We start from the raw sequence: 17,848 nt of genomic DNA on the forward strand, positions 1-17,848 counted from the left end.
GTCCCAAAATACTCCGAAACTCAAAATCAATCATCCCGACAAGTCACAATAGCATAAATAGATATGGGGAAAGCCGCTAATAGGGGTTCGGGGCTCTAACTCTCAAAACGAACGGTCGGGTCGTTACACACATAACCATAATACAATATAGAGGAGGCAATAAATAGGGGATCGAGGCTAAAATACTCAAAACAATTGGTTGGGTCATTACAATAGGTTAACTAGCACACAATTACATATAAAGCAAATAGAAAAAATAACATAAGAAATTAACGTGGATTATATTTCATTATTCAACAATGGGAAAGATTTACACCACATCCAAGTAGATCCTAACCACCTAGCTAGAATCTACAATAACCTATCAAAATTACCAAAACAAAAGAACTGATATGCAAAACAAACTCTTTTTATTCAAAAATGAAAAGAAATGGTCAAGAAAAAGAAAAAAGAAACTAGTTGTTCAGAGCATAAATCTACAATAGAAGACTTCTAAGTCACTTGACTTGCTTCATTGTGCTGAAAATTGGGAAGTTCATACAGCTAGAGCAGTTGCCATTCAGCATGAAACTTGGTTCTCTTGGAATTGTCAAAGGCCTTGTTGATCTGAGGTACAAGAACATAAGTCGCAATTAGTGGTGGATTCAACTGAACTCATTATTTTTGACATAGATATATATATGTGTGAAACCCCCCAAAACAGTATAAACGTTAGGTAACTGATATTTTTAAAAAAACTCAAAATTTTGAACTCATAATGTTTAACTTCTCGAACTGTTGCTGATAAATCAGGTTGTTGTTTAATCATACCTCCCTAATCACTATCCTTCATATAATAAACGCTTGTTTTTTTTCCGATTATATTTTATAAGAAGTTAAGTCTTTAGAATATTTTCATTTGTTTCTAATAGAAAAATATTCATATGAAGTTTATAAATTTGATCAACTTTCTACTTAATTAGTTGAAAGAGGAAAATAATGGAGTACAGAACTAACTTTTTGTTTTGCTTAACTATCATACCTTTGTGGAGAGAAGGGCTTATCAAAAAAAGGCATCAATTGAGCTCTTGGTATCATTTCCTTTCTTAGAATACGAACTTCTTCCTCCTCTATCATCTGTCCCAGATTAAATTGTGTTTGTTACACATAAGAAATAATTCTGGTTTATATAATAAAGAGTGTGAATGTCAACTTATTACTTTTTAAAGAAATTCATACCTTTTGCACCTTCTCTACTGTTTTCTTCTGTTGCTCTATGAAGTAAAACTTGGTTGCCACCTGTGTTTCTTTTGTTAGAGTAGTATTCTATAACAGTATTCAAGGTTTTCATTTTCTTGTAAGTGAAATTAGAGCAATGATAAGGGGATTTTCTTTTAAAAAAAACAATTAATACTAACAGATCATGTTTAGGACGACTTGAGTAATCACTAAGTACAATATATTAGGTCTTTAACTACATCGGAAAAGTTACGTTGAGACTTGAGACTATTAGAAAGTGTTAATTTTGATCAAAGGTCATGACTTTTTTAATCTAAGGCAACGCGTTTCGGGGATGACTTAAACAGGCGTAATCTTTTTCGTATAAGGCAATGTTTCATGAGGTAAAGGATACATTACACTTTTGAAGTGCGGCATTTGTTAACTTAAAAGGCCACACTTTTCAGGTATGGTTCCTAAAGCAACTAACAAGGGAATCCCAGCCGCTACCTTTCGGGTGCCATAAGATAAACCTCACTTCTATGCAATAACACGCAAATCACATAGAAGAATAAATTATACTAGACAAGCTTCGTGCGACGGGCTCGACTGAGGAGGTATGCAAGTGGGTTTCGAACTCCCTATTCAATTTGGGAAGCCCCTGCTCCACCAACTCGGCCACCCCGAGGATAAATAGTGACCTTTGTTACTATAGTAGGCCTAATGTTTCGAAATTCTTGCTAGTGTGAAACTAGCCATTTTTAGTGACATGAATAAACTGCTTCAGTTAATTACTTACCGAGTAATTGAACAAAGCACGTCTCCTTGCTCTTTGTTGAGTATGAAGTTTGATCTCCACTGGTCTGGTATTATCCTTTGCTAATGGCTTTTGTTGAACCTATACGTAATTAAGTTGAATTTAATTAATAGCTCTTTCATTTTGTGCTTGATTTTGAATGAAACTTAATTCATCTGACTCAATATTTTACCTTGTTTTTGTCAACCGATCGTTCTTTTGGCTCATCTCTCAACTGTAAGGCCATTTTAAAGTTAAGTATATGTTGCAGCATGTTAGAAGGAGACATAACATTATACAAATATTTCTCGTCATAGAAAATAATGTCAAGATTTATCAAAACATTACCTTTTTATAAAAGTTCAATTAAATAAGAAATGATTCCTATGTCTTTTCTATAACTGTCTACAGTAAATGTACGGGTTGATAATGTGAAAAAAAAAGTGAGTAGCTTATTACAGCTAAAGATGCAGTAATAATATAAAAATTCTTTACCACTGGTGGTACATAAATATTGCATCTACGATTAATTCATACCCCTTTCAATTTCATTCAATTATCATTTAAGAAGTATCATAAGAAATAGATTTTTTTTCCTGGTCAGATCGATATATAAAGTTAATGAAATTTTAATTTTTAAAATTTTTTATATTAAAAATAGATTTATCTTAATCAATACAGAATCTTTTTTTAGTCTTTCTGGGATGGGATCTTATATTAGGGAGTCTGAGCAGTATTACTTTTCAATCCAATTTACACTGCCTTTCTATTGGGACTGGTTTTTGTTTGGACACTTATTCTATATTCTATCTAACTCCTATTTCGTAGTTCTTACACAGCTACTTATTTTAAGTAGGAGCTATAAATAAACGTGTATTCTTATATTTATGTACTTGTAGCTGTATGAGTACATCTAATAGTTTTATACCAACATGTGATTGACTAATAATGTTAAAAGACAGTCCGATACACGAAGTATTCCGCATTCACGCAGAGTCCGAGAAGGGTCGCATCTTAAGTGATATGATGTAGGCAGTCTATCCTGATGTAAGTATCAGTGGCTGATTCCACAGCTCGAACCGATAACGTATAAGTCACACGGAAACAACTTTACCATTGCTCCAGGTCTCCCTTCATAATTGTACTAATTATAAGGTGTGAAACACTAAATGAAAATAAGACTTGAAATATATAATTGTGTCGTACCACATTACTGTTCTTCATCAACTGAAGTTGAGGAGAACTACATCTCATTGATCTTCCAGGAGATTGAATAGCAGACTGTGAACTGTTCTTCACAAGCTGAAATTTAAAGAAGCCAAAAACAAAAAGTTGAAATTGGAGCAAATATTAAATAAATGTGTCAGGAAAAAAACACAAGTAGCTAGAAATCATAATTCTCACCTTTTGAGTAGATTTGGTGTTTGGGCTCTCCATGTGATTAGCTGAGGGGATATGATTGATTCTAACTGAAACATAAATTTATATAATACAAACACACCATGTGAGAATTAAAGGAGTTTGGAGATTTGCATTTGTCTGTGGATCAGAATCACTTCTTGTTGTTCCATCACCAGCATATGTTATAAGAAATTTGTGATTCTACCAAACTTTCAGATTAAACCTCCCTCTCATATATCATTAATTTAAAATTTGTAATTGCATATATTTAATTAAAATCTCATGCTAATTAATTCTTCATATTATGTATTTCCTTTGTGTTGTGACTATGTATTTACTAAGCCAATGATCTATCGGAAATAACCTCTCTACCTTCACAAGTCAAGGGTAATTAGGTTTTTGTACACATTACCCTCCCCAGATCCTACTTTTGGGATTACACATGTTTGTTATTGTTGTTGTATTATTCACTTATGATTCATGCAGATATATCTTATAGCTTAAGTTAAATTGATAAGTCCCTTTAACATTAATAAATAGATCATCACATTCTTCAATTCACTACTAATGCTTACAACAAATGAGTTTTTTAAAGAAAAGATGACAATATAAATCAGCATATATCAAGAAGTAATTTCCTTATTTCTTTTCACCTTTTCCTCAATTCCATTAACAAGCATTCTATGTTAATGATACATTTTCTAATTATTTTCATGTTCCTCGTGTTAAAAAATACTTCAAAATATTTTCCCTTACTCGAAAGCCTAAAAATGGTTACAAGAATAATAATAAAAAGTAGTTAAAATCCATGTTCTAAAACATACTAATAACTGTTTAACAAACTTGATGGAGTTATGAGTTTATGTCATATTAACGAAAAGCGCTCAACGTAAGGATTAAGAATGTGCTTAGACTAATTGCAGTCAATTATTCAATTAGTAAAACAGTTAAGAAACAAAGATGGAAGGTAGTCTTTCCTTTCTTGGGCAGTTTGTTGGTATCTTATCAAAGGGGATAAAATTGGGCATGTCATACAGTTAGGTCATGAATTTGAAAATTTAACAACTAATTTGAAATGCTTATGTTTCAAGTTTGTAGTACTTATTGCAACTTTATTCACTGATAACACAGTGTTTGGAAATCAGACTAGAAACATATTTTTATATCGAAGACTTGTAATGTAAGTGACAAAGAGCAAGAAGGAAACAGACGGAATTTAAAGCTGAGAATTGAAGGCACCACGTCCCGCAGGTTCTCAGGAACCTCAGGACGGATACTTGGAACCGTTGAGGTTTTTTATTTAAGATGAAATAGTATTAAAATGAGGGTGAATGGAAAATGGAGGGAAAAATGAAATTTTTGAGTAAAATTTTAAGTTTTTCCCTCTTGACAATGAGACATTGTCCCATATTGGAAGAGGAAAAGATTTTTGGTGGGTATATATATAATTGCTCTTCTTGTAGCTCTTAAAGAATTAAGAAGAAAGCAAGCCTCGCACCGTCGTCGTCGTCGTCGTCGCTCGGCTTCGGTTTCGGTCAATTGATTGATTAATTTTTTGGACCAAATTTATTTGTTAATAGTAAATATTAACGTAAGATTATCCGCATTTGTAACGGATATGTTTCAATCCGTGTATTGACCACCAGCTGCAATAGCAGCCGCCTAATGCTCTTCCCACCATGGCCAAGTGCTTGCTCCACAAACAAGCTAGTGCATGCTCCACCATGGAGGGTGGAGGGTTGTTCATCTTCAAAGCTGACTGCTATAAATATGTGCAGCAGCTGTTGAAGAAAGACACACAACACAAAAACTGAAAACGAAAACGCTCAACTTTGGCTATATATTACACTCCTTCCTCTCAGCATTTCCATACGATTTTCTGAGTTTCTACTCCTTTGTTCTGCATTGTTTTAACTTCAAACAAAGCAATTGTAAGTGTGATTTGCTACCGAACTTTGTGTTCGCTGAAACACTGGGGTTGAAGTACCGCTACACCAATATGTGATTCATTCTATCCTGGGAGAAAATAATCCATAACCTTGGATACTAGGAGGGGATTAAATTCCTTAAGAAAATACTGTGAATTCAGTGGGCTCGAATTAATTACTGTTTCATTACGATAACTTATATTTTTTAGAATTATTATTTACAAATACAGCAATATTGGCGGGACTAACAATCTTAAGGAATTTAATATTTATTTCTGTATTTGTGTTATTCTTATTATTCTGCAAACTAAAACCTTTGTGATTTTGTGTACTCCCGTTTTGGAGAGTAAAGCCTTCGTGGCGTTTTGTTGGAGATTAAAATCTAAGTGATTTTTACTCCAGTTTGAAAACGTTTATTAAACGTTTGTTTGTGCATTCTTTTACAGGAAAAAAAAAATGACGACTGAAAGCGAAAACCAAGCTGTTCCGACGGTGACTGCCAATGCATCGACAAGCCGAACATCGGCATTAGCACCGGCAGAAAAACCCGGAAAATTTTTCGGGATTGATTTCAAGCGCTGGCAGTAGAAGATGTTCTTCTACTTAACTACGTTATGTCTACAGAAGTTCATCAAGGAAGATGTTCCTGATCTGCCAGATAAAACTCAGAGAATGAACACTTTATCGTGATTGAAGCGTGGAAGCATTCTGATTTTTTATGCAAGAATTATTTTCTTAGCGGACTGGATGATAATCTGTATAATGTATACAGTAGCGTGGAGACGTCAAAAGAATTGTGGAATGCACTTGAAAAGAAATATAAAACTGAAGATGCCGGGATGAAGAAATTCATTGCCGCAAAATTTTTGGACTACAAAATGATAGATAGCAAGTCTGTTATTACCCAAGTTCAGGAATTGCAAGTGATTATTCATGATCTACTTGCTGAAGGTCTTGTCATCAATGAAGCATTTTAAGTAACATCAATGATTGAGAAGTTGCCTCCGTTGTGGAAGGATTTCAAAAATTATTTGAAACACAAACGAAAGGAAATGTCCCTTGAAGATCTCATTATTCGATTGAGAATCGAAGAGGACAATAAAGCTGCTGAAAGGAGAGGCCATGGAAATTCAACAATAATGGGAGCAAATATTGTTGAAGATAACAAAAAGAGAAAGAAGGCTTCTGGTCCGAAATACAACCCAAGCAAGAAGCGGTTCAGTGAAAACTGCTACAACTGTAAAAAAAATCGGACACAAATCTACGGAGTGTCGTGCTCCGAAGAAAGACAAGAAAAGGGGTCAAGCAAACATGGTAGTAAAGCATGATGATGTTGATAACTTGTGTATCATGCTTTCTGAATGTAACTTGGTGGGAAATCCTAAACTGTGGTGGTTTGATTCTGGAGCCACTCGCCATGTTTATGCAGTTAGAGAAGCTTTTGCTACTTATGCTCCTGCTGGACCCGGAGAGAGTTTATATGGGAAATGCTTCAACAACAAAAGTTGAAGGATATGGGAAGATATTTCTGAAAATGACTTCTAGCAAGGTCATGACTTTGAACAATGTCCTTCAAGTTCCCAAAATGAGAAAGAATTTAGTCTCTACTGGACTTCTTGTTAAGCACGGTTTTAAGTGCGTTTTTGTGTCCAACAAGGTTATCATAAGTAAGAATGAAATATTTGTAGGAAAAGGTTATCCCACCGAGGGCCTTTTCAATCTGAATGTAATGGTTGTGAAAAACAATAATAATATTTCAGCTTCTTCTTACTTACTTGAGTCAAATGATTTATGGCATGTACGTTTGGGTCATGTCAATTATAAAACCTTGCGAAAAATGATTAACTTGGAAGTACTGCCTAAGTTTGAATGCGAAAAATTAAAATGTCAAACATGTGTGGAATCTAAGTATGCTAAACATCCTTATAAGTCAGTTGAAAGGAATTCAAATCCTTTAGATTTAATTCACACAGATATTTGTGACATGAAGTCAATACCATCTCGCGGTGGAAAGACGTATTTCATAACTTTTATTGACGATGGTACTCGATATTGCTATGTTTACTTACTAAATAGTAAAGATGAAGCAATAGACGCATTCAGGCAATACAAAAATGAAGTTGAAACGCAACTTAACAAGAAAGTAAAAATAATAAGAAGTGATAGGGGTGGTGAATATGAATCTCCTTTTGAAGAAATATGTTTAGAATATGGAATTATTCATCAAACAATAGCCCCTTACACGCCCCAATCTAATGGGATTGCGGAAAGAAAGAATCGCACATTAAAGGAGATGATGAATGCGTTGTTGATAAGTTCTGGTTTGCCACAGAACTTGTGGGGGGAAGCCATTCTTACGGCTAATCGAATATTAAATCGAGTGCCCCATAGCAAAACACAATCCATTCCATATGAAAAATGGAAAGGAAGGAAGCCCAACTTGAATTATTTTAAAGTGTGGGGGTGTTTGGCAAAAGTACAAGTTCCTAAACCCAAAAGGGTAAAGATAGGACCGAAAACCGTTGATTGTGTTTTCATAGGATATGCGACAAATAGTAAAGCATATCGATTTCTGGTTCATAAATCAGAAAATCCCGACATTCATAATAATACGGTTATAGAATCAGATAATGCTGAGTTCTTTGAAAATATATATCCATATAAAAAGGAATGTGAGTCGTTTGGTGAAGGATCTAAACGACCTCGGGAAGAAACAAAAGAAAGTATATGTAATCAGGAGGATCCAAGACGTAGTAAACGTCAAAGAACGTCTACTTCATTTGGACCAGATTTTGTGACTTTCTTATTGGAGAATGAGCCTCAAACATTTAAAGAAGCTATGACTTCTTCGGAATCATTATTTTGGAAAGAGGCAGTCAATAGTAAAATAGAATCCATATTGAACAACCATACATGGGAATTGGTTGATCTTACTCCTGGAAATAAACCTTTGGGTTCTAAATGGATTTTTAAGAGAAAAATCAAAGATGACGGCACTATTGATAAATTCAAGGCAAGACTCATAGTCAAAGGGTATAGACAACGAGAAGGTCTAGACTACTTTGATACATACTCTCCAGTTACAAGAATTACGTCCATACGGATGTTAGTAGCATTAGCTGCAGTGTATGGTCTTGAAATTCATCAAATGGATGTTAAGACGGCCTTCTTAAATGGAGAGTTGGAGGAAGAAATTTACATGGAACAACCTGAAGGGTTTGTGGTTCCAGGTAAAGAAAAGAAGGTATGTAGACTTGTTAAGTCTCTTTACGGACTAAAACAAGCACCCAAACAATGGCATGCGAAATTTGACCAAACAATGTTGTCAAATGGTTTTAAGATAAATGAATGTGATAAATGTGTGTACATTAAAAATGTTCCAAATCACATAGTCATTGTTTGCCTATATGTGGATGATATGCTGATAATGAGTAATGACATTGCCAACATAAATGCTACTAAGCGTATGCTCAATAGCAAGTTTGATATGAAAGACTTGGGAGTTGCTGATTTAATTCTGGGAATTAAGATCCATAAGACTCCTCAAGGTCTGGCATTTTCACAATCTCATTATATTAAGACAGTACTTGAAAAATTCAAGCACTTGGGCTTTAAAGTTGCAAAGACTCCAATTGACGTGAATCTTGCATTAGCAAAGAATAAAGGCCAAAGCATATCACAATTGGATTATGCTCGTGTGTTGGGATGCTTAATGTATATCATGAATTGTACACGACCAGATATAGCTTGTGCTATAAGTAAACTGAGTCGATATACGAGCAATCCAGGCCAATCTCATTGGATGGCAATGAAACGAGTTTTGGGATATTTAGAACATACCCAGAACTTTGACTTGCACTACAGTAAATTCCCTGCGGTGATTGAGGGATACTGTGATGCAAATTGGATCACTGGTTCAACTGATTCTAAGTCCACGAGTGGATATGTATTCACTATTGGTGGAGGAGCGGTATCTTGGAAGTCGTCCAAACAAACATGTATTGCCCGCTCTACAATGGAGGCTGAATTCATAGCCTTAGATAAAGCCGGTGAAGAAGTTGAATGGCTCCGGAATTTCTTGGAAGACATTCCATTTTGGCCCAAACCATTGGCACCAATATGCATACATTGTGATAGTCAAGCGGCAATTGGAAGGGCTGGGAGCGTTATGTATAACGGTAAATCTCGTCATATACGACGAAGACATAAAACTGTTAGGCAATTACTCTCTAGAGGAATCATCACGATTGACTATGTAAAGTCAAGTGATAATGTGTCGGATCCACTTACAAAAGGCCTAACTAGAGAGATAGTTGAGAAATCATCAAGGGGAATGGGGCTATGGCCGAGAACAAGTCATTGTGGCGGTAACTCTACCTAGAAGACTGGAGATCCCAAGATCTAGGTTCAAGGAGATCAAACAAAGTCATTAATGACAGTTCAACATTGTCAAATAAAATTTTAGTCCGTTCTCGTGATGAGACAATGTTCAGTACCAAGGATAAAACATTAAGGCTTTTTAATGATTTCTAAATTTGATACGGGGTGTATCAAATAGTGTATCTACAGGATGACACGTTTGGGAATCACCTATGTAAGTGTGAAGTGTTAGCCGCTTCAAGGAGAACTTTGTAAGGCCAGTTCTCTATGCACTTATAAAATCAGGCGGTGTTCATGGCTGAAACGAACACAACAATGAGAACCAAAGACGGTTAAGAGTTAATTGTGTGATTTATGGTTGTCTAGGTATACACCAAAGATCGACGGTTCAAAGATATCAAATCTACCGATTAACCGAGTATATCCGACATAAGTTCACTACGAAAAGTTCAAAGGAAAACCTACTTATCCAGATGCGATTAATCATTGCTTGCAAATCACACAGTTTTTCCATGCATACTTCTGTGATATAGCCATTCCCCATTCATGTGGGGGATTATTGAGGTTTTTTATTTAAGATGAAATAGTCTTAAAATGAGGGTGAATGGGAAATTGAGGGAAAAATGAAATTTTTGAGTAAAATTTTAAGTTTCCCCCTCTTGACAATGAGACATTGTCCCATATTGAAAAAGGAAAAGATTTTTGGTGGGTATATATATAATTGCTCTTCTTGTAGCTCTTAAAGAGTTAAGAAGAAAGCAAGCCTCGCGCCGTCATCGTCGCTCGCTCGGGTCGGCTTCGGCTTCGGCTTCGGCTTCGAATTTGGATTTGGATTTGGATTTGGATTTGGTCAAATGATCGATTGATTGATTAATTTTTTGGACCAAATTTATTTGTTAATAGTAAATATTAACGTAAGATTATCCGCATTTATAACGGATATGTTCCAATCCGTGTATTGACCACTAGCTGCAATAGCAGCCGCCTAATGATCTTCCCACAATGGCCAAGTGCTTGCTCTACAAACAAGCTAGTACACGCTCCACCATGGAGGGTGGAGGGTCGTTCATCTTCAAAGCTGACTGCTATAAATATATGCAGCAGCTGTTGAAGAAAGACACACAACACAAAAACTGAAAACGAAAACGCTCAACTTTGGCTATACATTGCACTCCTTCCTCTCAGCATTTCCATATGATTTTCTGAGTTTCTACTCCTTTGTTCTGCATTGTTTTAACTTCAAACAAAGCAACTGTAAGTGTGATTTGCTACCAAACTTTGTGTTCGCTGAAACACTAGGGTTTGAAGTACCGCTACACCAATGTGTGATTCGTTCTATCCTGGGAGGAAATAATCCATAACCTTAGGTACTAGGAGGGGATTAAATTCCTTAAGGAAACACTGTGAATTCAGTGGGCTCGAATTAATTACTGATTCATTACGATAACTTATATTTTTCAGAATTATTATTTACAAATACAGCAATATTGGCGGGACATTGTCCCATATTGAAAGAGGAAAAGATTTTTAGTGGGTATATATATAATTGCTCTTCTTGTAGCTCTTTAAGAGTTAAGAAGAAAGCAAGCCTCGCGCCGTCGTCGTCGTCGCTCGCTCGGCTCGGCTTCGGCTTCGGCTTCGGATTTGGATTTGGATTTGGATTTAGATTTGGTCAAATGATCGATTGATTGATTAATTTTTTGGACCAAATTTATTTGTTAATAGTAAATATTAACGTAAGATTATCCGCATTTGTAACGGATATGTTTCAATCCGTGTATTGACCACCAGCTGCAATAGCAGCCGCCTAATGCTCTTCCCATCATGTCCAAGTACTTGCTCCACAAACAAGCTAGTGCATGCTCCACCATGGAGGGTGGAGGGTCGTTCATCTTCAAAGCTCACTGCTATAAATATATGCAGCAGCTGTTGAAGAAAGACACACAACACAAAAACTGAAAACGAAAACGCTCAACTTTGGTTATACATTGCACTTCTTCCTCTCAGCATTTCCATACGATTTTCTGAGTTTCTAATCCTTTGTTCTGCATTGTTTTAACTTCAAACAAAGCAACTGTAAGTGTGATTTATTACCGAACTTTGTGTTCGCTGAAACACTGGGGTTTGAAGTACCGCTACACCAATATGTGATTCGTTCTATCCTGGGAGGAAATAATCCATAACCTTGGGTACTAGGAGGGGATTAAATTCCTTAAGAAAATACTGTGAATTCAGTGGGCTCGAATTAATTACTGTTTCATTACGATAACTTATATTTTTCAGAATTATTATTTACAAATACAACAATATTGGCGGGACTAACACTGTTTATCCCAAAAAATAATTTGCAAGGTTAAAGTAATAAATTTTATATGACGGACCACAAGTAACCGATTCGATCCGAAAGATATAAATTTTCGTTAATACAACGTAATAGAGAAGTGAAAATAAATTCAATGGCATATAATATAAAAATAAAGTAGAGAAGAAATAATTCTTATTGAATGATCTTTGATAGGATGATGAGTGAAGGGCCGAACTATGGCTAACTTGGGAGCAAGATGCTATGAATTACAATGCATAGAATTGTAGAGAAATAAAATTAGATGATTACAATGGTGGTGAAATATATTTATTTATAGGGCTAAATTTAAGTAACCATTTTTCTTGAATTATGGGTCCATTATGAGCATTTTCTCAATCCATCTGTTACTTTTGGAAGACTTGTAACCGTTGTGTAAATGCTAGAATTTAGCAATTGATGAGCTAGTGTCACAACCCAAAAATTTTCACCTTCGGGACCGTGATGACGCCTAACATTTCACTTGTTAGGCAAGCCAACGTAAGAACAATTTATCCTTTTTAACAATTTAAATTTAATTAATAAAGAAGAACTGATTTAACTGCAATAATCCAAATATAAATGCGAAAGCTAAAACCGTAAAAAAGAAAAAAATATTTGCTACAAATCCCTGAACCCGGTGTCACAAATGCACGAGCTTCTAGAGTAATACATATAAGGGTCTAAAATAAATACAAGGTTATCTGAATGAAAATACACAGCTAAATAAAATAAAGACACGGACTTCAGGAGCTACGGGCGCTGAGCAACTGTACCTCAAGTCTTCGCAGGCTGTCCAATCCGAGCTCTCTAGTAGCCGCCGCTGGGACCGTCTCCAAAATCTGCACAGTGTGCAGAGTGTAGAATCAGTACAACCGGCCCCATGTACTGGTAAGTGCCGAGTCTAACCTCGACGAAGTAGTGACGAGGCTAAGGCGGGTCACCTACACTACAACCTGAACGTAGTACATAATAATGACAGAAAATGGGAATACTTAACAGAATTAACAGCCAACTGAAAATAATAACTACAGCCTCAAGAATAAACCAGTGTCGTCCAGAATTACCAATCTTTAATAATGCACATACAAATACCAAAAAAAAAAAACACAGCTCAAGAAATGAAAATATTTAGGTTGTTGCGGCGCGCAACCCGATCCCACCAGACAACACAAATTCCTCCCTTATTTTACCGTAACAATATCAACAACAGTAAATAATATATATATATATATATATATATATATATATATATATATATATATATATATAGTGTGTTGCGGCGCGCAACCCGATCCCACCATATGTCAATAATAGTATCATAATTCATCCTTATTTTACCATGTCAATCCACCCTTATTCCACCCGTTGTGGCGTGCAACCCGATCCCACCGTATAGTACAAGTTCACCCTTATTCCACCTCAACATATCACCCTTATTTCATCTGTTGCGGTGTGCAATCAGATCTCATAATATCAATATGAAGTACTCAATAAGCACAGTAAAACTCACGATTCAAATTATAGGAAAAACCTTTACAATTCCAAGACACCAACTGAACAAATGGAAACCTTGTACAATATGATAATCCGAATAAGTAATACTACACAACGAGACCAATCCAGAATTTACAACTACAAGGTACAAATAAACCAACTTGAGCAAATAGTAGGAGATTATGAAAACATGGAAAGAACTAATATCATGAAAAGGAGGAAACAATGACTGCAAATAGCAATTTGGCATGTAAACACATTTAGAGCATATAACAATTAAGACAGGGAAGAGATAATACAAAAAGAATGGGGAAACAGGGAAAAAAAGGTAATTCGGCGACGCATAAGCACTCGTCACCTCACATATACGTCGCTCACATGAAATTCACATAGCAAATAGTCCGAGGGTTCCTAATTCCCTCAAGTCAAGATTAGACACAACACTTACCTCACTCCAAAGACCACTCAAAGCTCAATCACAGCTTTGCCTTTCAAACCAGCCTCCGAATCAACAATATCTAGCAAATTACCAACCAAATGATTCAAAATAAGCCTTAGGAATCACCCACGATTGCAAAAGATTCAATTTAGGTCATTATTGAAAAGGTCAACAAAAGTCAACTCTCGGGACCGCTTTGTCCAAATCCAAAATTCGGACCAAAACCCGATTACCCATTCACCCTCGAGCCCGGTTATATATTTTATTTTGGAATCCGACCTAAATTTGAGGTCTAAATCCCCAATTTACCAAATCCCTAGTTTGTACTATGGGTGTTTAACGGGCGGGCTGGGACGGGCTGGACACAAAAAAATAGCCCGTCCATTTAACGTTACGGGCTGTTAGCGAGCTGTATTTTTTCGGAGTTTTTTTTGTCTGTCCGGGTTCGGGCTGTTAGCGGGCCGTGGATTTTTTTTTTTAAGTAAATTTTATTTTTCTTATTCAATGTTATTGATACTTAAGTGTTTGAAAACTTTTAAGGCTTAGAATTAAACTTTGAAGTTTAAAATTTTAAATTTGAAATTTGAATTTTATAATTTAAAATTTAAAATTTAAAAGTAAGTGGCTACAAAAAATTATTTAATAAGACCAATAGGCAATATGTAAGGATCAAGCTCCGAAGACTTTCATTTGATATTTTTATTGAATAATATATAATACTTCAAATTAAGTTGCAAGTTCTTTTTTGATTTTGTTATTTTTGAACTTGCAAATTAAAAGTTTACAATAATTATAAAAAAAAATAAAAAATAGTACATCACATGCTTTGCATCATTTTTGTAAGTTCATCCATGTCAACATGAGGTTCTTGGTTTCCGGCATTGGTTGAATCAGCACCATAAACCATTATATCTCTAATTTCTTGGCCCTCCACTTCATCTACCTCGTCACGCCCTTGATTTCGTCGTTATGATCTTATCCAATCTCTGAAGCACACTAGAATTTCTAAAGCGTTGCTACCCAATGAATGACGGGTATCTACTAGTTGCTGCCTTGCTTGGCTAAATGCGCTCTCTGATGCGACTGTTGAAATCGGCACATTTAGCACGTCTCGAGCCATGGACGAAAGAACAGAAAATTTATTTGAGTTGCTCCTCCACCAACCCAGTGGTAGAAATTCCTTTGTGCGGGGCTCTGCTGACTTTTGCAAGTAGAATTGAAGTTCATCAATGTTCCTACTACTGGTTTGTTGATGCTCACCTAGTGTATACCAAATCAAATAATCTTCAACACCATCATTATCATCCAAAGCACTGGTCCCAGATGTAGAAATTGAACTTGAAGGAATATTTGCATCTACAACAGAAGAAGCATAAACAATATTAGCATAATAATTATATACTGTTTCTAAATGTTTGTGTAGATCAGAAATACAAGTGTCAATATCAGGAGTTTCAGTTGGTCCATTAAAAAAATAAAAATAAAAATACGTTAAAAACGGGCTGAACCGGGTTGTAGCCCGTTAACAGGTTAACGGGCTTAGCGGGTTCCGGTGCACCGGTATCAAAAAACTGTTCGTTTGAAACCCGCCCCCACGCTACAGTACCGGGCTGAACCGAGCTAAACCGGGCTGTAAATGGGTCAGCCCGGCCTGATTAACAGGTATAGTTTGTACCCAAAACCCCCCAATTCCACCATTAAAATCTTAGATTTTAGGTTGAACGCTTGTGAAATATAGTGAAAGATTGAAAGAAAATAGGTTAGAACTACTTACCAATGATTTGGGGAAGAAGGAGTCTTGGAAAAAATCGCCTCTAAGGTTTTAGGTTTTGAAAATTTGAAGAATGAACCAAAAATCCCGTCTAAATCATATTTTGTTCAGCTGCAGATGTCGCATTGCGAGCCCCGCAAATGCGAAGAATTCATCACAAATGCGAGAACCATCACACCTTTTCTTTCTTCGCAAATGCGAAGAATAGTTTGCAAATGCGAACTCTGGCTGGATCGCAAATGCGACTCAGTGATCGCAAATGCAAAGAATCCCCCTCCCAGCTCCTATCGCAAATGCGAAACATTGTTTGCACATACGAACTCTGGCCTCCCCAGCTATTCTTCGCAAATGCGAACTCAACAGTGGTCGTAAATGCGATGATTGATCTCGCAATTGCGAGATCTGAGGCCTGCAACAAAAACTGAAATACGCCAGCAATGTTCTAAGTCCAAATTCACTCTCTTGCCTATCCGAAACTCACCCGAGCCCTCGGGGCTCCAAACCAAACATGCACACAAGTCCTAAAATATCATACGAACTCGCTCGCATGATCAAATCACTAAAATAACGCCTAGAACTATGAATTAGACACCAAATCAAAGGAAATTTTCAAGAAAACTTTAAAACTTATATTTTCACAACCGGACATCCGAATCACGTCAAACCAACTCTATTTCTCACCAAATTTCACAGACAAGTCATAAATATGGTATAAGACCTATACTGTGTTTCGGAACTAAAATACGGACTCGATATCCAAAAAGTCAACTATTGGTCAAACATTTCAAATTCATTAAGCCTTTACCTTTCAAATTTTAACAAAGTCCGATATCTCGGGCTAGGGACTTCCGAATTCGATTACGGGCATATGCCCAAGTCCAAAATCACGATACGGACCCACCGGGAACGTGAAAATATGAATCCAGGTCCGTTTGCTCAAAATGTTGACCGAAGTCAATTCAAATAAAGTTTTTAGGCAAAAATTCTTATTTTTTCAGTTTTTAACATAATAGCTTTCCGGAAAGACGCCCAGACTGCGCACGCAAATCGAGAAAGGCTAAAACATGATTTTTAAGGCTTCAGATCACAGAATTAGGTTATAAAACATAAGATGACCTATCGGTTCATCACATTCTCCACCTCTAAAACAACCGTTCGTCCTCGAACGGACATAGAAAAGTACTTGAACTGGTGAAAATGTGGGGATATCTACTCCGCATGTCCGATTCGGACTCCCAAGTAGCTACCTTGATGGGCTAACCTCTCCACTACACTCGGACTGAAGGATAACTCTTCGACCTCAACTTACGAACCTACCGGGCTAGAATAGCCATCGGCTACTCCTCATAAGTCAAATCCTTGTCCAACTGGACAGAGCTGATATCTAACACATGGGATGGATCGCCGTGATACTTCCGAAGTATGGACACATGGAACACCGAATGAACTGATGATAACCCCGGTGGCAACGCAAGCCTATAAGCCACCTCTCTCACTCTCTCCAGAATCTTAAAGGCCCGATATACCTAGGGCTCAACTTGCCCTTCTTTTCGAACCTAATTACAACCTTCATGGGTGATACCCGGAGCAACACTCTCTCCCCGACCATGAATGCAACATCACGAACTCTACGGTCGGCATAACTCTTCTGCCTGGACTGAGCTGTGCGAAGTCTATCCTGAATAATCTTGACCTTATCCAAGGCATCCTGCACCAAATCTGTACCCAATAACCGAGCCTTCCCCGGCTTAAACCATCCAACCGGCGATCGACACCGTCTACCATATAATGCCTCATAGGGAGCCATCTGAATGCTCGACTGGTAGTTGTTGTTGTAGGCGAACTCTGCAAGGGGCAAGAACTGATCCCACGATCCTCCGAAGTCTATAACAAATGCGCGGAGCATATCCTCCAATATTTGAATAGTACGCTCGGACTATCCATCCGTCTGAGGATGAAATGCTGTGCTCAACTCAACTTGCGTGCCCAACTCACATTGTACTGCCCTCCAAAAGTGCGAGGTGAACTGCGTACCTCAATCAAAAATGATAGACATGGGCACACCATGAAGACGGACGATCTCGCGGATATAAATCTC

At 36.8% G+C, this 17,848-nt stretch overlaps 1 protein-coding gene across 1 annotated transcript; it reads right to left on the reverse strand.

The window, feature by feature from the left end:
- Positions 1–262: 262 nt before the first annotated feature.
- Positions 263–3,600, reverse strand: LOC104097218 (microtubule-destabilizing protein 60). Its single transcript, XM_009603761.4, has 7 exons — positions 3,398–3,600; positions 3,200–3,295; positions 2,187–2,228; positions 1,997–2,095; positions 1,219–1,278; positions 1,022–1,116; positions 263–606 (listed from the first exon to the last, which is right to left on the reverse strand). Exons 1-7 carry the CDS (start codon positions 3,428–3,430, stop codon positions 498–500), a joined length of 534 nt encoding a protein of 177 aa, XP_009602056.1. The 5' UTR covers positions 3,431–3,600; the 3' UTR covers positions 263–497.
- Between the last annotated feature and the right edge of the window lie 14,248 nt (positions 3,601–17,848).

Source organism: Nicotiana tomentosiformis, chromosome 4 (assembly GCF_000390325.3).
Source record: "Nicotiana tomentosiformis chromosome 4, ASM39032v3, whole genome shotgun sequence".
In the NCBI taxonomy this organism is placed as follows: Eukaryota; Viridiplantae; Streptophyta; class Magnoliopsida; order Solanales; family Solanaceae; genus Nicotiana; species Nicotiana tomentosiformis.

Bases quoted from the DNA above. Each gene is read 5' to 3' on its own strand.
- LOC104097218 (XM_009603761.4), bottom strand. From the start codon at position 3,430: ATGGAGAGCCCAAACACCAAATCTACTCAAAAG. The intron at 2,229-3,199 runs GTACGACACAAT...ATGGCCTTACAG, and splicing joins TGATGAAGAACAGTAATGTG to TTGAGAGATGAGCCAAAAGA. The intron at 1,117-1,218 runs GTATGAATTTCT...AATCTGGGACAG, and splicing joins CAGTAGAGAAGGTGCAAAAG to ATGATAGAGGAGGAAGAAGT.